Source organism: Alexandromys fortis, unplaced genomic scaffold (assembly GCF_014885135.2).
Source record: "Alexandromys fortis isolate MF-2015 unplaced genomic scaffold, M_Fortis_MF-2015_v1.1 scaffold_16, whole genome shotgun sequence".
In the NCBI taxonomy this organism is placed as follows: domain Eukaryota; kingdom Metazoa; phylum Chordata; class Mammalia; order Rodentia; family Cricetidae; genus Alexandromys; species Alexandromys fortis.
This window is the reverse complement of record NW_026067893.1, coordinates 17,838,248-17,862,642: the sequence shown is the minus strand read 5'-3', so window position 1 is coordinate 17,862,642 and position 24,395 is coordinate 17,838,248. Positions and strand designations below refer to the sequence as shown.

General features: G+C 49.4%; 1 protein-coding gene across 1 annotated transcript in view; it reads right to left on the bottom strand.

Moving 5' to 3' along the window:
- Nucleotides 1-24,395, bottom strand: part of Rrp12 (ribosomal RNA processing 12 homolog) — a 34,741-nt gene that overhangs the window by 6,107 nt on the left and 4,239 nt on the right. The window contains exons 3-27 of the mRNA XM_050147020.1: nt 22,788-22,904; nt 20,031-20,169; nt 19,818-19,945; nt 19,065-19,163; nt 17,736-17,827; nt 15,165-15,276; nt 14,842-14,939; nt 13,665-13,779; nt 12,086-12,228; nt 11,853-11,974; nt 10,584-10,648; nt 10,332-10,494; nt 9,813-9,967; nt 9,632-9,699; nt 9,112-9,205; nt 6,862-7,020; nt 6,678-6,758; nt 5,922-6,027; nt 5,639-5,746; nt 5,008-5,165; nt 3,740-3,831; nt 3,457-3,624; nt 3,182-3,351; nt 2,843-2,968; nt 819-868 (exon numbers count right to left, since the gene is read on the bottom strand). Coding sequence (XP_050002977.1) covers nt 819-868; nt 2,843-2,968; nt 3,182-3,351; nt 3,457-3,624; nt 3,740-3,831; nt 5,008-5,165; nt 5,639-5,746; nt 5,922-6,027; nt 6,678-6,758; nt 6,862-7,020; nt 9,112-9,205; nt 9,632-9,699; nt 9,813-9,967; nt 10,332-10,494; nt 10,584-10,648; nt 11,853-11,974; nt 12,086-12,228; nt 13,665-13,779; nt 14,842-14,939; nt 15,165-15,276; nt 17,736-17,827; nt 19,065-19,163; nt 19,818-19,945; nt 20,031-20,169; nt 22,788-22,904 — 2,928 coding nt within the window. The remainder of the gene's footprint in view (nt 1-818; nt 869-2,842; nt 2,969-3,181; nt 3,352-3,456; nt 3,625-3,739; nt 3,832-5,007; nt 5,166-5,638; nt 5,747-5,921; nt 6,028-6,677; nt 6,759-6,861; nt 7,021-9,111; nt 9,206-9,631; nt 9,700-9,812; nt 9,968-10,331; nt 10,495-10,583; nt 10,649-11,852; nt 11,975-12,085; nt 12,229-13,664; nt 13,780-14,841; nt 14,940-15,164; nt 15,277-17,735; nt 17,828-19,064; nt 19,164-19,817; nt 19,946-20,030; nt 20,170-22,787; nt 22,905-24,395) is intronic.

The window sequence follows — 24,395 nt, the reverse complement described above, 5'->3', positions numbered from 1 at the left end:
AATAATTTCCAGGGAAAATGACCACTGACCATAAAGAACAGCTACAGCTCACTGAGCATCGCCAAGTGCCAAGCTCTCTACACAGCAAAGACTACGCAGAACCCTGGGTCCAGCGACAGGCTTCTCACAGCTTCCTACTGCATGCAAAGGGAGACTAGGACTGAAGGTGGCCTGGGAAGGGTAGAACCCAGGCCAGGGGAAGAGCCCTAGCAAGCAGAGCTGGGCCACCCTGGGATGATCTGTGGAGGGGAGGTGTCACACAGGTGTGCATGTCACACACGACCACCCCTGGGCATCTTCGAGAAGCCTCTTGCTCCCCCTGACCCCTGCACTCCGTATGACCGTCCTACATGATTTTCACTCTGTTCTCTAAACAGCACTCTGGACATTCTATTTCTTTTCTTCCCTTTTCATTAAAGATTTATTTGTTTGTATAAGTGTTTTGTCTGTATATGTGTATCACATGTGTGCCCGGTTCCCATGGAGGTCAGAAGAGGGTGTTGGATCCCCTGGCACTGGAGCCAGCATGTGTGTGCCGGGAACCAAACCCAGGTCCTTTGTAAGAGTGAGAAGTCGTCCTAACCACTAAGCTGCCACTGCAGACCCTGACACATTAACAAGAAACTAGCTCCTAGGGCCTGGTTTGCCAGAAGGCAGATGGGGAAGTTTATTACTTGCCAGGCTCTAAGCTGATTCACACACGCCTGTCCACACTGCCCCAGTAATCTGGAGCACTTAGGGAGTAGGGCAGATGTGGTTTGTATGTGGGGGTTGGGGTGTGGGAGCTGTGGGCCAGGATGCGGTCACAAATTACTCACACTTCTGATACCAGCATCTTCCATCAGGTCAGTCATCTCTTCATCTTCTCCTGGAGTCAGAAGACAGGCTCATGAACACTTGGGCATCCTAACCACTTTATCTCCTGCTCCCCTGTTGCAGGATATTTTATCACACTGTGAACCCCAAGTCTGTGCTTGCGTTAATTAAATAAAATCAACTTAGGATCAAAAGGCGGAGCTACCAACTAGTTGACAGAAAGTAATTATATAATTTAGGGTCAGAGAGAACCTGGAGACAGATAGAGATGGACAGAAAATAGTAGGGAGGGATTGAGTGTGATGGTGTTTTTAGTTTGGTGGAGCAGAGGATGCTCTTTCTGAGACAACAGAGAAAAGGGAAGGACAGTTAGTTGCTCCTTAACCACTCTGAGCTACCAGGTTTTCACACCAGCCTCTGACTTCTGAGTCTTATTGGTAAATAGAATGATAGAGATTTTGTTAAAAACTACATTTGGTGGCAGTGGCGGGAGGCTGATCCTACAGGACGTAAAAGCCCCACCTGCCCACCCAGGCCACTGCCTGAGAAGCAGGCCAGAAACTGTGAAGCCACAATGACCAGCTGAGACAGCAGTGGAGTCAGGTGCAGCAGCTGTCCCAACAGAAAGCCAACACTCCTTCCTGGCACAGTGAGAAGAAGGGACATCAACTCCAGGCCCAGAAAACTGCCTTCCTCAGACCTGTGTCCCCTTTCCACGGCAGATCAAACTGCTGCCCCACTCCCAGACCACATAGCCCCTTCAAGACAAGTGAGTGGCTCAAGGAAAGCCTAGACTCCTGAGTCAGCCCCGCCCCATACATACCCCCACTAAGCAAGAGGACAATTTTATCCTCCTACTCCCAAAGCTTTCTGCCCATTCTGTGTACTGGCACCAAGTAGGAACAAGACAAAAGTATGAAGTCGACCATCTGCAGGGCAGAGAGACTCCAGCAGAGCCAAGACCAGCCAGAGGACAGCAAAGGCAGCCCGCGAAGAGGCTGGGAGTGGAGCTCAGGGGAGCATGTCTGAGCATGTAGCAAGTGCTGGATTCAACCCCAGCACTGCAAGGAAATAAACCAGTTTGTGATTAAAGATGTACAGAAGAAAGACAGTTGCCTCATAGGAGTTCTGTGGGGATGAGGCCTAGTGTTTAGGGAACCTTGGAGACGCTATGAAGGACCAGCGTGGGATCCTACAGAACAGAGAGGCTCAGAAAGGCAGGGAGAGAAGGATGGGCTTCCCCAGCCACAGTTAGTGTGGGCACCAAGTCCACAGAGGCTGGAGAGTACAAAGGGTTGGAGGGAAGCAGGAAGAAACAGCAGAAGGAACGGCACAAGCCGCATTTACATCAAGCACAGACAGCAGCTGACAAGCGATGGGTGGAGGAGCTGTGTGAGCAACAGTCAGGAAAGCAAGGAAGTCAGAGGCCCAGAGCTAAGCAGCGAGAGCTGAAGGAACCAGGAGGCAGATACTTGCCCGCAGTGTTGGGGACAGAATCCAGTGTGGCACACGTTCTAGACAAATGCTCTATTACTGAGTGGCAAGCTCAGTTGGGGAAGGTTGACACTCTTTTAAAAGACAGGGTGTTCCATAGGCTGGCTCTTCCTGCCTCTAAATCAGTTAAAAGGCTCAGCCAGTTTCCATGAAAAAACAACCAAATCAAACAACAGAGAAGGAATAGGGAAGAAGCAGAAGAGACGATACATCTAGCACAGTGAGGGGAGTTTCCCCTAAGTTTTGTTTAAATTATACGTACGTATACTACTTAGAAAAGTCAAAGGTAAATTAATAAATAAGTATAGATAATATATGAAATAAAAATATGTTTAGCATGGATCAGGGAAAATCTGAGGAGTCAGAGTGCTCAGGAGTGGCCTTAGATGCAAGCTCAGATCTGTTTCCTCTGCTTCCTCGATATCTGGTCACTGTGTAACAAGCCAAGAGCCCTCAAGTTAACAAAGGAATATCAAGCTGCACAGCTCCAGCCCTCGCTGCCACAGCAGCTGCTTCACTGGGGAGACCTTACCTTTAGTGCCATCTTCTTCTTCCGCCTTGTCTCCATCTTCCTCCTCCCGTATGATCAACCGGCCATCAGCGCTCACCTTGAAGCCATGGTCCTTCTTCTTGCCCTGCCTGGGCCCGGGTTGGGTGGCTAGTGAAGTAGGTTAGCATGAGGTGATGGTAGGTGAGGCCTAGCCACCTCATACCTTCCTCCCTCAGAGCCCATACATACAAAGCTCTCAACTAGGTGCTATTAGCCCCTGCACACAGGCGATTCATAGAAGTCAACCCCTGCCTACCACCCATGACCCCAGCAACAAGGCAAGTCTACTCTGGTCTCCTATGTCAGCTGCTCCTTGCTCACCAAGCACTCGCTGGGCCACCTTGGGATCCAGGAAATTGAGGGGCTCGTCCCCACCACCTTCCTTCAGCCATGCCCGGCTCCTCTGTCGTGTCAGCTTCCGCTGCTCCTTGCTCCGGCCTCTCTCCTCTTCCTCATCTTCATCCTCAGAGTCAGCCAAAATCTCCTCAATGCTAAATTAGAGAGGCTGAACATTAAAGTCCTCCTGGGGGAGTGGGGACCTAAAGATGGCTAGGACAAGTTTGGGACTAGGGTACACTAGGGTCTCAGGGTCTTACCTGTCACCTTTGCTCTGGACAGGCTCCTCTTCCTCTTCCTCCTCTTCTTCCTCCTCCATAGCAGTCTGGCTCAGGGCACGATGTTTCTTGGCCCGGGTCTCAGCTTTCCGGATGTTGACCAGGACTTTGTGGTATTCTGCAGGTAGCAGATCCTTCACCAGTTCAAACCTGAGTGAGGGAGAGAGGGGGCAGGAGCTGTTCAGGAACCAGTAACCCTTCCTTGTGGCCCGTGAAGAGACTAACAGTCCTGTACCCCAACTCTACCCCATTCAAGTGCACAGACCCAAACTTGCGGATGAACTTGATGAATAGGTTCCGCAGCTTCATGCGGAAGTGCCGGCGCATGTCATCTGAGAGCTTCCCTATGGCGTCCATCTAGCAGGCAGAGCACACACAGGGTGTCAGGGAGAGGAGCGTGGGATGTCTTCCACCCTGCCCACCTGTCCTTGCTGTCCAGACCTACACACAATGCAGCTGGCCCAGCTAAGAAGGAGGTACCGGCTGCCGTGTTCTTGGCTCAGCTATGCTTACTTAATTTGGAACCCTTTCCCCTAGGCCCTCCCTCATAACAGCTGTGACCATCCTTTCAGGGTGACAACAGTCTCCATACGTCCTTCCAAAGGATCTTTACAGCAACTCGATGAGAAGATACTGCCAATGTCAAATCACAGGCTACCAGTTGAGGCCCAGGCTCACCTGATTGCCAAGTGGCCATAAAGGTACCACCTAATCCACTCATTCCACTTTGCTCCCCAGCACTCACAGTCTCAGGCTTCCTTTCTATCATTCGGCCATGCTCATCCTGCCTAGTGTGGGTGGCACCTATGGGTGGCAGACCTTCTTATCAGTAATGTCTCCAGTGGGGCCAGGGAACAAGTCCCCACAAAGCCTTTGAAGGGATTTTTATAAAGTTCTAACTATAGGCAGATTATAATAGATTTCTACTCTGGCCAATTCTTAAACCTTTGGTTCCCAGTTAGGCTGCAGGCTTTTGGAAGACATCTATCTCTGCTCCCTTCCTTGATGCCAAGGCTTGACTCAGAAGAGACACGTGAGAGGGATCTCAAGTGTCACGTAACTCAGCTGTGAGTGGGAAATGAGGGCAGCAGGTTAGCAAACTATTCCAGCTTGCAGGGAGTGTGGGGTAGTCTCCTCTGGGCAGAAGTCCAGAGACCCAACCCAGTGGGGTTTCTAGGCCCTTCTAGGCTCTGGCAGAGGGTGAAGATGTCCTGTAGAGGGAGAGACAGTTCGAGTTCTGAGACTGGACCTTGAAAATGGGTATCTGGCCTCAGTTTCTCTATCTGTACAAGGTGGGGGGAGTTCTATCCCTTGGTTTTTGGTCTGGCTTCTACAGAGGGGACATAGGGTAATGTGAGATACTGTGGTGCTGTGCTTTGTCAGACAGCATTCTCCTACAGTCCACTCCCAGGGTTCCTTCATGTCAAAGAAACAGTAGATGATGACAACGTTCAAAACTAATTTGACCCAAGTCCCATGGAGTCCACATGGGCACCTCAGGGGCCACCACCCAGTGAGAAAATGGGGCCTCACCACCAGCTGCACATGCTTGGCAAGGTGCACCACGTCCATGACCACCACAGCCACTTTGATGAAGCCTAGTGCAGACTTGACCACGTCGCGGGTGCGGGAGGCCAGCAGCAGGCAGACATTCTCCAGAAGCTGCTCCACTGTGCTTGTCCCCATCAGCCCTGTGCACAGGCAGCCAGTGTCAGAAACCAGAACTACCCAAACCCAAGACCTGTCCATGGGTCAGATGTCAGCAGGGCCTTTTCTGCAGGTCTCACACTTTGAATCAGCACCCATGGAGTGGCCATGGTCTTCCATTTTAGAGATTAGCAGAGGCTCTAGGAGGTTAGTGAAGTTGTTCAAACTTTCATGTGGTTGGTGAGGGGAGGGACCAGAACTAAGCTCCATGAACTGGTAACTTCCCTCTGACCAATCCGACAAAAGTCCCAGGATACTGGGGCTGCACACTGCTGGGTGGTGCAGGCTTAGGGAAAGGGGCAGAACTTTGTGGGGAAAGAACTGAGAAGCAAACGGGGATGATTCTGGGTCTCCCTGCTGCCTCCTGATATTGTTCCCCATTCTGGCACCACCCTGGCCTGACCCTCGGGGCACTCTTTACCACAAAGGCACCCCACACCTTCAGGTAAATACTTACCTTTAAACTCGAACAAGAGGTGGGTCAGAGCCAAGATGCTACAGCTCACTGTGGTAACCGCACCCACAAGGCCAGGATAGATCAGGACAAGGTACCGCTGCAGAGCCTCTGGGGGCAGAGTGGACAGTCACTTGAAGACAGGGTGCCCAGGGATGGGCACTAGAGGCCTATCAGAGCCACAGCCAGAACAGAAGGAGTTCCCTCCACCCTTTCCTCAAGACCAGGGGCTTTAAGGGTCTTCTAGTCTGCAAGCAGGGTGTCCTTCCATTTATTCCAGTCTCACCTTCCTGGCTGGAGCCAAATCGCAGGAAAGCATGGCCCACCTCCACCAGCAAGGTGAATGCATTCTTCCTTGCACCCACTGACACCTCCTTGGTGCACAGGATCACCTGGCCAAACAGTCTTGTTAGCACATGCTGCCCAAGGTGGCACCCTGGGTAAGCCACACACGCCTAGGCAGTGAGCAGAGCACATCCTCGCCACCATTAGAGCTCCCACTTCACCAACATCTCTTGGAAACCACACTTTAAGAAATCACAAAACAAGGGCAAGAAAAGATGGCTCAGCAGTTAAGAGCACTGACTGCTCTTCCAGAGGACCCTGGGTTCAATTCCTAGCACCCACGTGGCAATTGTCTGTGTCTGTATCAGTATCTCCAGTTTCAGGGGACCCAACACCATCACAGACACATACATTCAGGCAAAACACCAATGCATGTAAAAATAAAAATAAACGGACTGGAGAGATGGCTCAGAGGTTAAGAGCACTGTCTGCTCTTCCAAAGGTCCTGAGTTCAATTCCCAGCAACCACATGGTGGCTCACAACCATCTGTAATGAGGTCTGGTGTCTTCTTCTGGCCTGGAGACATACACACAGACAGAATATTGTATACATAACAAATAAATAAATATTTTAAAAAAAAAGAAAAGAAAAAGGAAAAATAAAATAAAAATAAACCCTTAAAAATAAAAAGAAAGAAAGAAGAAAGGAACTGAAAAGCATAAATGCATGTGTCCGCCAGTCCCCTCACCCACTCACCTCCGGGATGAGAGCAGCAATGAACTCTTCGTGCTCAGCCGACAACTTTTTCACAATGTGAATGAGGCACTTCAGTCGGGGCTGTGGGCAGAAAGGCAACATTGGGGTCTGTCAGTGCCACTCCTCCGTGTCTGCCTGCTGACACCCTTCCTCCTTGCAGGGCAGCCATGCCCGGAGTCCTCACCCTTTTAGCAGGTGAGGCCGTGCTCTTCAGTGAGTCCAGCAGAGTCTTCTTCAGATCATCCAAGTGGCTTTGCACAAAGCGGTTGGCAGGGCCCTGGGAGCTGGCACACACTTCCTCCAGCACTCGGTAGGCCTTCTTCTGAACCCCATGGACTTTGCTCTGAGGGGTAAATAAGTCATAGAGATAACAAGAAAGGAACTAGGTTCCTCGCCATCCTGTGACATTTCCCAAGCATCGACTATGGCTAGCACTAGAGGGGATTCAGAGAGCAGGTCAGGTCTGGACACAGCAGCCATAGCATCAGGGACAAGGCCAGACTGGTTTTCCAAACCATTCTTCTTACCACCACTAAATAACAGATGCTAGGGCTGAGGCAACAGTCAGCAGCTGAAAACACTTGTTCTTAAAGGGGCCCAGGTCAGTTTCCAGGCAACTCACACCTGTTTATAACTACACTTTCAAACTACAACTTTCAGGGGATCTGCTGCCTTCTTCCGATCTACCGAGCATATATATGGCGTGCATACATAAATGCAGGCAAAACATACACACAAAATAAAAATTAAACAAATCTAAAAAAATAAAAATAAAATTAATAAAAACCAATACTCAAGCCTGGGCTGGAGGCATCAGAATGTGCCAGGACACACTCCTCCCTACCCCACTGACTCCTTGTAATTCTGAAGGAGTTCCCAGACTCCTCCTGAGATGTCCTCCTGAAGTCAGGCAGCCTGTCCTGGGCATCTGTGTCCACCCGCACATTCTTCTTCAAAGCAAATTCATCCTCTAGCTGCTATACAGACTGGCAGGGGAACAGGGACACTGGTGCCTAGGAGGACGCTATGGGGCTGAGCTCTGCACAGACGGAAGCCACAGCATGATTTCACACAGGGCCAGCACGAGCAGAGGCAGAGGCAGGCTTGCTCTATACAAGACTCTGGGGGAAAAAAAAAAAAAAGACTCTGGGGAGAGGGGTGTGGCTCATAGAACATATGCCTAACATCCATGAGAATCTGGGTCCAACCAGTAAGAAAAGGGGCGGGGTGGGGGGGAGGAACATTAAAATGGCTCAGCAGGTAAATGTTCTTGTTACCTGATGGTGTGAGCCCTACACCCTGAGTTAGATCCCTAGTACCCATATAGGGTGGAAGGAGAGAGCCAATTCTACAAAATTGTCCTTAGACATCTACTTACCCTCATCACATATTCAAATAATAAATAAATGAAATAAACCAGCAGTTTTTAAAAAGATAAAAATGAAGGATTTATCTAGGACTCTGAATAACAGCCTGATAAAGGGTCGGTGTGGTGGTACACACCTGTAATCACAGCACTTGGGAGGTAGAGGCAGGAAGATGAGGAGGAAGTTCCAGGCCAACTTCCACTATACAGGAAATTTGAGGCCAGTCTGAGATACATGGATTTCTGTCAAAATAAAAACAAAAACAAAAAAAGAAAAACACCAAAAAAAAACAAAAAACAGTCTGATAAAGTTGTAGTAACAGCCCTGGCTGTCCTGGAACTCGCTTTGTGCTTTGTAGACCAGGCTGGCCTTGAACTCACTGAGATTCAAGTGCTGGGACTAAAGGCAAGCACTGCCACCGCCTGGCCACAGCTGCACATCTTAGTGAGAAATGGGCAGGACAGGACACAAAGGGAAGGCACTGTGGGAGCAGCTGGGGAGTGAACGGGCAAGCAACAAGGGATGAAGACAAGGAGACTGTTGTAGAATATTATCTGAAGATGTGCTACATTTGTTTATGCTGTGGAACATTTGTTTAATGATGGAAATATGTGTTGCATTTGTTTAACTCTGTGGAGCTGAGTTACTTTGCCCATCTAAAACTCCTGATTGGCCTAATACAGAGTTGAATGGCCAACAGAGAGGCGGGAGAAAGGATAGGCAGGGCTGCTATGCAGAGAGAATAAATAGGAGGAGAAGTCTGGGAGGAAAGAAGGAGGAGCACTCCAGGGGTCAGTCACCCAGCTACACAGCAAGTCATGGAGTAAGAAGTTAAACAAAGATATACAGAAATAGAGAAAGGTAAAAGCCCAGAGGCGAAAGATAGATGGGATAATTTAAGTTATGAAAATCTGGCAAGAAATAAGCCAAGCTAAGGCCAGACATTTATAAGTAAGACTATGTCTCCGTGTATAATTATTTGGGAGCTAGGTGACTGACCCCCCCAAAAGAGTAAAAGAAAACAACCAACAACAGGAGACAGGAGAGGGAAGTTGTAAGGAGCTCACCTCGAGGTAGGGCCGAATGGTGGAGTACAGCTTACTGATGGCGGCTTCATCTGAGTGAGGAGCCAATGCCACAACCAGGTCCAGGACAGACAGTCTGCCAAGTGGGAAACAGGAAGGGGCTTAAGGGACTAGAGAAGGGCAGAGGCTCTTCCCACTCAGGGTAGGGACAAGGGGCCTGAGGCGTTTGTGAATGGTGAACAGAGCACTCAGCACAGGCAGTGCCCAGGCACATTACACAGCTGTTCTCCTCACAGAGCCATCTGCAGGCACTATGATCCCACCCATTCTACAGGTGAGGACTCCGAGGCAGAGCTTGTAACTTGTTCAAGGCCACAGGAGTTGAGAAGTGGTGGAGAGTTTGGGATCTGAACCCAGGCCATTTATCTCTAGGTTCCCCCTCTTTCATCCTCTAATAATAATTAATCAGACTTCTCAGAGCAGCTGGGATGTGCTAGTTCAAGACTTCTAGGAACCCTCTGGTACCAAGCTCAAGTGAGAAAGCCCCAAGCGAGTACCTTACCTGGTGAAGTCAGAGCTGGCAGGATCGAGTACCTTCTCGGTGGCTTTTTCTAGGAAGCTGTTCACCAACTGACAGCGCCCAGTGGGGAGAGAAACAGTGACCACAGTAGCACAGTCCCCAGGGTTCAGGAGCCCCACCCACCCGGCCACGACTGCAGCGTCCCTCCCTCCACTGCACTCACCTGAGACTCGGTGATGGTGAGGTAAGTTCTGATGGTTTCCAGCACAGCGCGGCGAGGGGCTGCTGCCTCCCCAGCTGCGACAGGCTGTCCATACAGGTTGAAGAGGATTGGCAGGAAGTTCTTAGCAAAGCGGCTCACTTCAGCACGGTCAGCCTCTGGCAAGGGGACCCAAGTGTGCATTGAAGGGACAGAACTAACAGTAAGCCAGCCACTGGGGGGCAGGGCAGCAGGTCCTTTTAGGGGATCCAGTGGCAGGACTAGGGAGTGACAGGATGGACCTTCTGCCAGGAAAGGCTGAGGGTGGGGCACACGGAACATGAGCCTCTGGGTTTGGATGCTAACTGCGCAATCCACGGCAGCCGCCAGCCCCCTTCAGGGAGAAGCATGAGGTAAGGACTAGTGTTGGCTTCTGGATCACAGCAGCAGCAGCGGCGGTAGTGGTGCAGACAGCAGTGTGAGCAGTGTGAGCCTCAGCAGCCCCGCTCCCCGAGGCATCCTCTAACTAGCTCCCACACTTACCTGCCTCACAGCCCTTGGTGATGAGAGTGCGCAGGGCCTGGCACACAGTGACCCTCAAGTCTGGGCGCTCATTTATGGCTGTGCCCAGAGTCCGGGCCAGGCCTTTGAAGGAGGCAGCTACATCTGTGGGCCTTGTGCAGAATCCAGGCAAGAGGGTCCAGATCTGGGAGGGAGGAATTTGGAAATTAAAGCGTCCCCAGTGACTTGTGCCCCTGCATGCCCCGTCCCTCTCCCTTCCCCAGCTGCCCTCACCTGCCATTGGAGTGTGTCGTAAATCTTGGACTCCACTGTGCTGCCGGCCTGGGCAAGATCCATTGCTGGAGGGTGTAACAAAGACATGGTGTGACCCTAGCCACCCTCAGGGCCAACTGGCTTCATTTTACCAAAACCAAAGTCCTACAATGAGGATATAAATATAGGTAATATCCCCTATAAACTGATAGTAACAGTAATTATTCTAAGTAATTATTCTAAATTTATGAATCTTGTCATAAGAGTTGACACCTAGGATTCCAGCACTCAGGAAGCTGAGGCAGGAGGATCAAGAATCCAAGTTAATAATCAAATTACTTACCAAATTCAAGGCCACATGAGACCCTGTCTCAAAAAACAAAACAAAACCAAAAACCAAAAACAACAACAACAAAACTAACATCCCCAGTGTTTACAGGTAACATGAATGAGCCCCCATTTTAGTGACAGGTGTATATGCAGATAGTGCACTCATACATAAAATAAATAAATCTTATAAAAACGATTATTGCTGGGCAGTGGAGGCATGCCTTTAATCCCAGCACTTGGGAGGCAGAGTTAGGCATTTATCTGTGAATTTGAGGCCAGCCTGGTCTACAAAGCAAATTCCAGGACAGCCAGGGCTACATAATGAAATCCTGTCTCAAAAACCCAAAACAAAAACAAATAAAAAAAATCCTTATTGCTGTTTGAAACTACAGATTTCAAAGCAGGGGGCATGGTGGTGCATGCCTTTAGTCTCAGCATTCGGGAGGCAAGAGCAGGCAGACCTTCATGACTTTGAAACCATACACATAAACATAGACACCTGTAGGTTTAGAAGAGCATATAGACCCTTTCCTCAGCAGCCACGAGGGACTGGCTGTAGGATCCCCATGGACATGAGATTCCGAGTGTTTAAGTCTCCTATGCAGAATGGTGTGGTGTTTGTATGCGACCTCCACTCATTCCCCTATTTAAGTCACTTCTCGACATCGTATCAAACCCAACTGTGACACACCAAGTAAGAGCTGTTATACAGTGTGCGGGGAATTTTCTCCCCTGTGTATTTTCAGTGTGTAGTTGATTGAACCTGGGGATACAGGTGCAGCTGCCCACATGTAAACCACGGAGGAAAAGTCTACTTAAAGGGCTACAGTAACAAAGATTCTTTCTTTTGAATGCTGCCAAATGCACATGCCGGACTCAGTTCCTTTCTGACCTCTTCAGCTGGGACTCTTAAATGTGGGAGAAGGGGACTCAGGCTGCACATAGCCAAGGGTGCTGCACCTTTGCTCTTAAGAGTGGTGGCCAGGGGCAAGAAGTAAGTGGTGAAGAAGCCAAGTCGTGTTTCCCGAACATGATCCCGGATAACAGGCAGCAGCCAGCTCCGTGGGAAATCCAGAGTCTCCCTGTGAAGGTGAGAAGAGGTGACAGTCGGGAGACTGAAGGACACCCTTCCTAGAGGAGAACAAGCTGCATGAGTCCCCCGGCTCCTAAAGCCCAAGCAAGGTCCCACTTACTCAGAGCCATCAATTTCCAAAGGCACAGCCTGCAGCACCACCTCGGGTCCCATGCTGGTCACTGCAGCCCCCACAGCCTGGTCTAGGGCTGCTGTGTGGGGTAAGTGAGGGGAGAGGCGCAGGTCACACAGGGATTGGAGGCACTGGAACAAAGACAGGATACATGGAGGGACATGATGGCAGGGCCCGCGTGTAACACTGTAGCAGAGCAATCGCCTAGCACGTTCACTGTCTGGGATCAATCGCCAGGGTAACAGAAACAACACAAATGCAATTTTCTGCTGACCACGGGATGGGCCCTAAATTATAATTTCATTTCAGATCTGTCTTCAGAAGAGGAATCCACCACGGTCTAGACTAGGCCAGGCTTCATTCCAAAGGATGGGGCCAGATTCTGGACACAGATGAAGTTCCCCAGAGACACACACTGAGGACCCAGCTGACTCAGTGGTGCGTCCAATCCCTTTCCAAGGCCCAGGACTTTTAAAAAGCTCTGCTTAATTTAACATGAAAAAGCTACAAATTTTCACATACAAATGTAGATTCCAATTATCCTGAAGAACGGGAAGGTGTGACCAATGCCGGCCTAGAGCTAACTATGAGCTGAGGAAGAGGAGTAGCGCCCTCCCGTTCCCCCTTAGTACCAACCAGGCTTGTTTCTCATAGCCCTGCCTGGTTGCTAGGAAGCCATGTTTGCCAATCCTAACTAATCAGGGCCCTGGCCTGGCTGAGTGTCCTCTCCAAGGTGGCTCCCATCACCCTGACAGCAATGGGAAGAAACAATGAGACAGACCCCGGAGCTGAGCCACCAGCTGTTCCTCGTCCTGGGGTCTATTCAGGATTCCCGGTACTTAAGATATTTCACCCTGGGCTGGAGAAACTCTAAGGCCTAAGGCTGTTTAAAACATCAACTCTATATTCAGTGGTTACACAGCATTTAGAGAATTGAAATTTGAGGGGCTGGAGACATGGCTTAGCAGTTAAGATCACTGCTGCTCTTGCAGAAGACTGTACTTTAGTCCTCAGCCCCAATATGGTGGCTCCCAACCATTTGTAACTCCAGTTCCAAGAAATCTAAGACCCCTTTTCCCATCTCCCCGGGCGTCAGGCATACACGTGGTACACATATATACACAAAGATGAAAACACTCATAATATAAAGTTTTAAAAATTTAAAAGGAGGGCTGAAGAGGTGGCTCAGCAGTTAAGAGCACTGGGTGAATTCCCAGCACCCACGTGGCAGCTCACATCTGTCTGTAACTCCAGTTCCAGGGGACCTAACACCCTCACACAGACATAGGTGCAGGCAAAACACCAATGCACATTTAAACAAATATTTTTAGGGATCTAAAAGGGCTAGGACTTCCCAGGATCCTAAATCAACTTCAGCAAAGGTAACTGGACAGGATAGTGGTTCCCTTCCCACCTTGCTGCTTTTCCCACAGTGCTCAGTCACCTTCCTGGAGGCGTGGTACTTGGCACCCGTTGAGGGAACTTGTCAACACTAGAGTATAGACCTGTTCTTCCTGGCTAGGAGCCAAGTGCCACCAGTGCCCTGGCCCAGCAGCTCCCATCTCACCTTCTTCATTACAGGATGGGCCTGCTTTCCACAGGCCTCGAAGAAGACAGCTAACAGCTGCAGCACAGAGCTCCAGGCCGCATGGAACTTGTATGTCAGGCCCTCTTCCACTGCCCTGTCAAAGAAGCAGTCAGTGCCATAACATCATCCCAGGAAACAATAGGTACTGTACCATGACCCACAGACCCCAGCTAGTCTCCACAGGGGAGGGCCCATCGAATGCTCAGAAAGTATTCATGCTGAGTTTAGTTAATATTCCTACTGCCTCATGAGGTAGACAGTGATAAGCTCCATCTTCGGATGAGGAAACTGAGGCTTGGAGCCATGAAAACCCGCAGTCTGTGTACTGCTGCTAACCTATGCTTCCTCTGCCTGATCTGAGGAGAGAGGATGGCTGGGAACAGGTGGCCCGGGCAGAGAGGAAGGTCTTCAGACCCTTTCTGTGTAACCCTGGCTGGTCCCATCTCCCCCACAATATCTGAGCCTCTGGGGGCCAACAAGGAGCAGTATGCTGGCTAGGGCCCCCTCTTGAGAGTTCCTGAAGCATCCTGCCACATGCACAGGAACTGGCTTCTGTCCCTCTGAACTAGACACCAGAGTGCCAAACCAAGAGAGAGAACAGACCCAGGAGAGACACCCAAGACCCCAGGCCCTTTTCAGGGACTGCTTAGCACTCTGTGGCCATGTCTGTGAGTGGCTCCTCATAGGTGTTGCAGGCAGCCAGCCCAGCAGACTCTGTGGTCAGCCTTTCTCCAACTCAACGACCTCCCCTCCCCAGCTGTTAGAGAGGGTTAGTACCAATGTTCTAGCACAAGGGTCAGCAGTTTCTGCTCATGGAATGCCTAGCTACTTGCCTGTGCTGCTGTCCCACTCATGAGGATCCAGAGGACCTTGCTCCCCGGGGCTTGCGAGCAACAGAGCTGGATTCAAACCCAGCTACAGGTCCAGAAGCTCTGGGGCAGGGATCCACGAGCCACACTCTTACATCCCACAGTACGGCACCTCTCCTATTCTGAGTGCCACAACACACCCCAAACGGCAGGAGCTGCCCAGGCAGAGTTTGGCATTTACCACAATCCTACAGAGTACCTGGTTAGTACTGGACACTGCCCATAGGGGTAAATGGAACACAGGTCATCATACAGCACTTCCAGTAACAGGGACACCACATCCTCACCTAAACATCTTGGCGATGTACTGGGGAGGACCCGAGGCTGAAGAGGTCACAGAGCCAATGTCCGCAATGTGTGGAGCCACACACTCCTTCAGGATCTCCTGCAAAGAGAGACCCAGGCTGTCTAGTCCAAGGCAACAACCCCAATTCCATTCACCCTCCCAGACAACTGCTTTTTGAAGCTCCTGGAGCCTGTCTCCCACTGGGAGAAGCTCTCCCAAGGACCAAGCTGAGCATCCAGGATAGCCTAAGAGCTAGGGCGGCAGGCAGAACCTCTTATGTGCTCTGCTTCCCCAACCAAGGCTGGGCTGAGGACACTGTGGTACCTTAAGAGTCTGGGTAGCAGCTGCAACCACTTGTGAATGAGGGGACAGGAGACAGGTCACTGCCATTCCGAAAAACCGAGCAAGATGGCCCAGCCCCAGGTCTCGCTGCATTCTGTCAAAACAAAAGGTTTCTTTGGAACCTGGCTCCAAGCCTCAGAGACCTGAGCCCCCACAGCTTGGTGAAAGCATCTACAGGCTGTTCTCCTGTCATCCCAAAGGGCACTGTCCTTGAAGTAACAATACACGAGTGCAAAGTCCAAACGGCCTTTAAGCAGCACACAGAATGAGAGCTGCCTTCAGTATGACCTTCTGGCCTGGCCCTCACACTTTCCAGAGTCAAGTACTAATATTGCACACGACTACACACCAACTACTGACAAAACAGACCTTTCACTCCAACCTTTGCAGCCATTACTAAATCTATCCCCATTGTGTAGATAAGGAAACTGACACAGAAGCTGGCCAAGGACACACAGTGAGGCATGAGAAGGGATTCACACACTCAGGCAATCTGATCCCAAAGCATAAAGATAAAAATCATCAAGATAGCTCGGCAGCCAAGCCGGGGAGTCTAAGAGTCACCTTCTCATTTCCACACACACATGCACTCTTTTTTTTTTTTTCTTTTTTTGGATTTTTCGAGACAGGGTTTCTCCGTAGCTTTTAGTTCTTGTCCTGGAACTAGCTCTTGTAGACCAGGCTGGCCTTGAACTTACCACCCTGCTACACACACATGCACTCTTATGTACATAAGTACGTAAGTAACAAATGTTAAGTTAAAAACAACCAAGCAGGGCTGGAGAGATGGCTCAGAGGTTAAGAGCACTGGCTGCTCTTCCAGAGGTCCTAAGTTCAATTCCCAGCAACCACATGGTGGCTCACAACCATCTGTACTGAGATCTGGCGCCCTCCTCTGGCGTGTGGGCATACATCGAAGCAGAATGTTGTATATACATAATAAATAAATAAATCTTTAAAAAAAAAAAAAAAAAAACCAAGCACCACTGGGCTGTGGAGCGGCTCAGCAGGCCACTTGCACCAGAGCATGAGGACCTACGCTTGAACCCCTGAACTCTCCTGAAGCTGGGCCCAGCCCTGATCCCAGCACTCCTACACCAAGACAGGAGGTGGAGGCAGGAGCATCCCTGGCAACTTAAGGCCAGTCAGCCTGGCTTATGCCACAAAGAACAACAAAGAGACCATGTCTCAAACAAGTAGGAAGGTGAGGACTGACTCGAGTTTTCCTTCTGACCGCCACAAGTGCAATGTGGCAAGTGTTGTACCTGAACTAAACACCTATGAAGTCACACACATCATACATACACATACATGCAAAAAATTAAAGACCACACCAGAACTAGACTGTGGTGATATTTTGTTTATAATCTAACAAAAAGCTTGCCTGAGAATCAGAGTACAGAGCTAGCCACACTAGCTAGACATAGAGGCCAGACAGTGATGACATACAATAATCCCAGGACTCGGGAGAGGCAGCCAGATCTTTATTAGTTCAAGGCCACAAGGCTACACAAGATTGAATCTGTCTGAAAGAGAAATAGAACTTCACACAAAGGTGATCCCAGGAATCACAGGTCTTTAATCTCAGCACTAGGGAGGTGGAGAGAGGAGTGGTAAGGCTGGGTAGAGAGAGGAATATAAGGCAGGAGGAGACAGGTGCTCAGGAAGTCAGTCTGAGGACAGGATCGGCCCTCTGGTCTGACCACTGATAGGAGTAAGAACTCTCTAGTGGCTGGCTGCTCTGCTTCTCTGACCTTCAGTATTACCCCTATATCTGACTCTGGGTTTTTATTATTAATACCAATTAGAATTTGTGCTACACTAGACACAATGGCTCACCATTGCAATCTCAGAAATTAAGACGCTAAAGCAGGAAGACCAAGATTTCAAGGCCAGGCCAGGCATGTTGGCACGTGTTTAATCCCAGCACGCAGGAGGCAAAGGCTCGCAGATATCTGTGAGTTCAAGGCAGCCTAACGTATATAGTCAGTTACAGCTATGTCATGAGACTCCATCTTCAAAAAAACAAACAAACCCAACAACTGAACAAAACAAAGAATCCAGCTGTGAGATGGCCCAGTGATAAAGGTGCTTGCTGTCAAGTCTGATGACCTGAGAGCAATCCTTAGAACTCATACAGTAAGGCGAGAACTCACTCCCAAAAGTTTGAGGCCAGCCTGGGCCATACAGAGAGTTCCAGGACAGGCTTCAAAGCTACAGAGAAACCCTGTCTCAATAACCCCCAAAAGAATGATATCACCTTCACCAAAATGCACAGAGTAAGCAGAGAATCAGACTCAAACTTGGCTCCAGCCCAAAAGGCAGTGTCCTCAGTGTGCCTCGCTGTTCACGGGTGAGGAAGGACCTGTACTAACAGGACGGCCTTGCTGCCCTACCCTTGCTTTTTCTAACACAAGAGCTGATCCTCACCCATGTAACACAGACCTTGGAGCTGAATGGCCTCTCCAGTTTCTGGCTCATGTCCCTCCCATCTGCACACACAGCAGACAACCTAATGGGAGCCCCTAGGGTTGACTTCTAGCACATTCCTACCTGACCAGGTTGATGTGGGCTTTCTCCATAACCTTCAGCCAGGCCAGCAAGGGCTGTAAATCATTCTCACTGGGGACGTAGTCATACAAGGCCTAGAGGGGGACAGGAGTCAGCAGGTGAGTCTCAACAGTAGTCCCAAGGATGACGACCTTTCCTATACCCTTGTGAAAGCACTGTAAGGACCGGTCAGAACCCACCCCCCCACCCCCACCTGGCTTCCAGGCCCAATTTTCTAGAAACACAAGGCTCTAGGAATGGGAGTGAGGCGCTCACACACCTCCTGGAGTCACCTGAAGCCAGAGCCCTTCTCTGAGGATATGAACTTCAGTGTACACTTTGCAAACAATTTGGAGAAGATTTATGTAGCAGGTTTTCTTGGATCACTAGCCCCCAGATCATGCACGCAGAGACTTATTATTAATCATGACTCATTATTAATTAATTTAATTATTAATAATTAATAATTTGACCTTAGACTTAGGCTGGTTTCTAGCTAGCTCTTTTAACTTAAATTAGCCCATTTCTATTAACCTATGTGCTGCCCCGAGGCTCACTGTCCTCTTCTATGGACTGTCCATCCTGCTTTCCTGCTTCCTCCATGTCTGGCTAGCTGGCCCCCCACTTTTCTCTGCCCCCCAGCCCCGTCTACCCCTTCTCTGCCTAGCTATTGGCTGGTCAGCTTATTATTAGACTGATCAGGTCTTAGGCAGGCAAAGTGTAACAGTTACACATCTTTATATAGTTAAATGCAGCATCAACAAAGACAACACATTGTTACATAGTTAAACAATTGTTCTGCAATGCAAACAAATTCAACAGCTCTTTACAAAGTTAAACAAATATTCTAGGGGCTGGAGAGGTGGCTCAGTGGTTAAGAGCACTGACTGCTCTTCCAAAGGTCCTGAGTTCAATTCCCAGCAACCACATGGTAGACCACAACCATCTGTAATGAGATCTAGTGCTCTCTTCTGGCCTGCAGACATACATGCAGGCAGAAACTGTATGATTAATAAATAAAATTTAAAAAAATAAAAAAACAAAAAACAAATATTCTATTCCACAATAGATTTATGTCTGCCTCCAAAAGTCCACCTACATGTATCTGCAGTTAAAAGCTGAAATCATTTATATCACCCTGATCAGGCAAGAGTTGGTGCCCATCTCCCATGCTACTGATGCCAATCGCTCAGCTTCAAGCTTGACCATTCTCCACCGGGACAGCTTAGCCCATGCTACCCCACTGTTGAAGCAAGGCAGCAGAGCTGGCCCTCCCAGCAGAGCCTTCCAAAGAGTTACCCTCCTGTCTCCCCACACCCAAATCAGCCTCACCGTGATGATCTGAGCATTGAGCTCTGCAGACAAGGTGCTGGTGCTGGGCTTGGCATGGAAGAGGCTATGGAAGGCCTGCATGGCACAGGCTGTCACGAGCTGCAGAAGACACACACACTTAGTGGAAGCACAACTTTCACAGCTGCCCCAGAGCTCCACCATATGAGCTATGAGCTGAAAAGAGCCCATAGGTACCCTAGACTCCCATACACCCTGAAGACTGCACTCTAGTAAGACATGGCAACCTGGCAACCAATAAAAAAAAAAAAAAAAAAAAAAAAAAAGCTTCAAATGATTTAAGGACGGCAATGGCTCAGTGCTAGAGCCCTTCTACGGTGTACATAAAGGCCCTGAGTTCAATCCCAAGTACCACTAGAAAACAAAAATTAGGGCTCAACAGGTTAAGTGCTACCCAAGCCTGATAACCTGAGCTCAATCACTGAATCAACTCCCCAAAGTTGTTATCTGACCACACACACGTACCCACATACACACAGACACACACATGAATCTCAAGTCAGTTTCCAAACATACTTAAGGTGATCCTGCCCATTCTGACACCATGGATGATGTGCTGTCCTTGGCTAACGGTAGAAGCAGGGTTAAGGCAGTGAGAGCCTCAGGGATTAACAGCAGGGATTACAGACATACACAACTGAATTCAGGGACTGGTTTTGTTGTTTTGTTTGTTTGTTTTTGCTTACTCAATGAATTCCCTACATTGGCCCTCATTTTCCAGTGTCCTGAGCTTACCACATGGTTCAAGGTCATGACCCGAAGCAGAGTCTCACAGCAGCTCTTCACCAGGGCTTCTGGGAAGCAGGGCAGCATGTCCTTCAGCAGTGTTAGCATGTGCAGTGTGGTGGTAGCCTCCCGGGCACCTGGCAGACAAAGGGGAGTTTTAGTCCTAATTCTCCTGTTCTGCCCACACTTCCCCTCCACCCGCCCTGGGCCTGCCCACCTCACCTCCAGACTTCTCAATCTCCTGGATGCAGAATTTAGCAGTAGATACAGCAGCAGGATGGTGGGCAGGGGCCTTTTCACCAAACATGAAGTCACTGCCCTTGAGAACTGAGCACACTCCATGCTGAGCAGCCTTACGGATCTGAAGGGAAAGCGAATGAAGGTCAGATCAGCATTTTGGGTGCTTGGTGCAACTCCCCTAGCAGCCTGATGGGACACCTCTATCTATTATACCCACTGCTGTCAAGATCATAGCACCGTACAGTCCTAAGCCTGCTGACGGGTCAAATGGCCGAGGCAGCCCAGACGCTCAATCTCTGGGCAGCAGGGTTCTCATCTTCAGGCAGGGATTTAGTCATTTAATTTCCCAGCAATGCCAGTACCACTAAACCAGGCACTGCTTGGGTATTGGCATCGTGGTGAGAGTAGACAGCACTTGCCTGAGGCAAAGAATAAACAAATATAGAGCAGAAGGTAAAAGATACCTTGCAGGGACTGGAGATGGTTCAGAGGTTAAAAGCACTGGCTGTTCTTGCAGAGGACAAGTGATGGAGGAAGGTAATTGGTTAATTATAATAAACCAACTGCTTGGCCTCATAGCTTAGAACATAGGTGGGTGGAATAAACAGAATAGGATGCTGGGCGGAAGAGGAAGTGAGGTCAGACTCTGCTCTGCTTCCAGAGGGACCGGACAGCCGCCATGCTCTGTTCAGAGACTCCATGATGGACGTAGGCTAGAATCTTCCTGGTAAGTGCACCTTGGGGTGCTTACACACATCATTAGAAATGGGCTAGTCCAGGTGCGAGAATTAGCCTGTAAGGGCTAGAGTTCATGGACCAAGCAGTTCTTTAAATGAATACAGTTTGTGTGTTGTTATTTCGGGCATGAGCTAGCCAAGCGGCCGGGGTGTTGGGGACGCAGCCCCGCTGCCGCTCTTATTTCAACAGACAAGTATCTAGTATCTAGGACCCACATAGAGATTTACAAACCTAACTCCAGTTCCTGGGTATCTGGTGTTCTTGTCTAGCCTTCACAGGCACCAGACATACATGCAATACACATATATATACACAGGCAAAACACTCATACACCTCTAGGTGTGATGGTGTACATCTTTAATCTCAGCACTAAGAAGCAAAGGCAGGTAGATCACTGAGTTTTGAAGTAGCCAGGGCTATGTAATGAGACTCTTTCTCAAAAAAAAAAAACAAAACCAATAACAAAAATACTCACACACAAAAATAAGTATTGATGACATGAATACACAAGGAAGAAGGCAGGAGACTTCCAGGTTACAAGTACTTCAATCATTGTATGTTCCTAGCCCTAAACTTCTGAAAAAGCAGCATGGATCCACTTGCTGAAGGCCTGTGATAGAGCAGACTGTACCCGGCCTGAGACTCCATACAACCCTGCAGTAAGACTGGAAGCATCTCTTAATGAGGCCCAGGCTTACAGACAGTAAGTAATCTGCCCAAGGCGACACTGCAATATGAATTAAGAATCCAGCTCAGCTGGGCAGTGAAGGCTCAGGCCTTTAATCCCAGCACTCAGGAGGTAAAGATAGGCAGATCTTAGTTGATTCTGAGCCCAGCCTGGTCTACATAGTTCTCGGACAGCCAGGGGACACAGAAATCATGTCTTGAAAAACAAAAATAAAAGCAAGATGAGAGAGAGAAAAAAAGAGAGGGAGCGAGAGAGGGAGGGAACAAGGAAGGGAGGAAGTAAGAAAGGATCCAGCTCAGAGCTGGGACTGGTGGTGCAGACCCTTAAGTCCAGCTGCTGGGGAGCTGAGGGAAGAGAGTGAAAGCTCAAGGCCTAAACTACAGATGAGTTCAGAGCCAATGGAGAGCTTAGTAAGAGCTTCTCTCAGAACAAAAAAGCAAAAATGGGCTGGGGATGTAGGTCAGCAGTAGAACGCTTGTCTAGGATACATAGGGCCCTAGGTTCAACCCTCCAACAACAAAAAAAAGGTGGAGGGTGACTCCAATTAGGTCTGTGTGACTCTAGGTCCTCTGTCAAGGCTGCCATCTCCCTGCCAAGGGAAAGGAGGACTGTGGAGGCTGCAGAGAGACTCCTGCTGGAGAAGGGGTGCCCCTCATTCTCTGGATTTCAGGGGACAAGGCCTCAGAAATGGGGAGCAGAATCTCAGGCCTTGGGCTGGAAATAGTGATGCGAGCCTTTAATCCCAGGCAGGAGGACCTCTGAGTTCAAAGCCAGCCTGGGCTATATAGCAAGTCCCCGGATATCCAGGTTATTGAGACCTTGTCTCAAATAACAACAACAAAATTCAGCGCCTCAGGACTTAGGGTTCGGGAGATGGCTTAGCAGGTAAGAGTGTTTGTACAAACATGAGGACCTGAGTTCATCTTGTGGCCTCTGTAAACATCTGCACACAGGTCTCCCTCTCCACCCGCCCCCCCCCGAAATAAATTTAAAAAAGAAAAATAAAAGTCAGGCATAGGTTACAGCATGCACTTGTAAACCCTGGCACTACATGGGATGCAGACAAGAGGACCACTGGGGCTTACTGGTCTCCAGCCTTGTTCCAGGCTTAATGAGAGACTCAGGGAATAAAGGGTTAAGGCTGAGAACGGTAAGGGGAGAACATTCTGCATGTGTGAGTGTGTGAATCTACAAACATGTGCATACACCACTCACGTGCACATACAACAAACCAAAAACAAACCAGGACTCTAAAGTCACCTTCCCAACCTGGCTCAGACAGGCTGACTCCTGGGGCAGCCTATCAGTCTTACCTTGGGCTTGGCATGCACGGTGAAGCTCAGCAGCCCATGATACACCTGAAGTGTTACAGGGTAGCCCCAGGCCTCCAAGTCTTGTTTCCGAAGGAGGACGGCCAGGCAGGAGAGGACCTTAAAGAAAAATGTCAGAAAATCTCTCAGTTTTACCAGCCTCAGGGAAAGAGTTCAGGGACTCACCAATCCTGGGAAAGCTCCACAAGCTGTCTGAGGACCCATGGGGTGCCTAAACCACCCCCAAGGAAGGAGGGGCCCACGCTTTGACTGCATTCACAGGACTCAGGAATCAGCAGACTGACCCATCTGAGCGCAGAGCTGGAGCCACTGCTCGCCTGGGCCGCCATGATGTCCATAAAGGCTTTGGAGGTCTCGGAGAACTTCTTAACGAGCACCGGACTGGGCACACTGCAGGGAGAACAGAAAGTCAATCCAGAGAGGCCAAAGAAAAGTAACTGAGACAGGCCCTGGTGTCAAGGGCAGAGCGCTGCTGGCCCGGCTATTCAGTGAGACCCCATCAGCATAGGGGCTCACCTTTCTGCCACTCAGAGTAGGATGCTTTCCATGCCTGAGCTCTGGGCCTCTGCCTTTCCCACCAGCCAGCCTCTACTGTCTAAGAAGGGATCACACGGTCACATAACCCATACAAGCCCCTCTTTCCCTGGGAAGCCTGGTGGCAAAGACTCAGCGCCACTGCCCTTCCCAGGGACCGATGTTCATTCCAGGATGTGATGCAGAAGGCCCGTGGACAGTCGGGTATCTTCTTTTGATTTTTTTTTCCCGGGATTTTTATTTGTTTGGTTATGTTTTATTTTACTTTTAACTATGTGTGCATATGTGTATCTATGTGCGGGGACGTACACAGAAGTGCAAGTGCCTGTGGAGCTAAGTCACGGAGTCATAGGAGCTATAGGCAGTCATGAGCTGCCCACATGCACTGGGAATTAACTCTGACCCTCTGCAGTAACACACTCGTAACTGCTGAGATATTGCAGCCCCTTTGTTTACTTTTTGAGACAAGGTCTCATGTAGCTCAGTCCGGCTTCAAATTTACTGTGTAATCAAGTATAACTCTGTGGCCTTTACTACTTGCTCTGATGGACCGTGACCTGGAACTGTGAGCTAAAATAAACATTTTCTCCTCCGAGTGGCTTTTGTCAGGATCTTATCACAGCAGTGAGAATAAAACTGAAACACACATTCTGAAGCACTCACGAGGATCTGATTCCATAGCATAGGTATATTCTCACTGCTGGACATCGCCAAAATATTTTAATATTTAAAATACACTTAATTGTATTTATTGTGTATACTCGTGTCCCTGTGTGTATGTGAATGTGCACACGCGTGCTGGTGCCTGTGGAGGCAGAAGGGGGCACTGAAACCTTCAGAGTTTGAGTTACAGGCATTTGTGAGCTGACTGGACAGGGTACTGGGATCTGAACCCTGGTATTCATGACTGGGCAGCATGTGCTCTTAACTGCTGAGCTGTCTCTCCAGCCCAAACACTCACTCTCATCTTAAAAACAAATATGTGGGGCTGGGAAGACATTCTCTCTCTCTCTCTCTCTCTCTCTCTCTCTCTCTCTCTCTCTCTCTCTCTCTCTC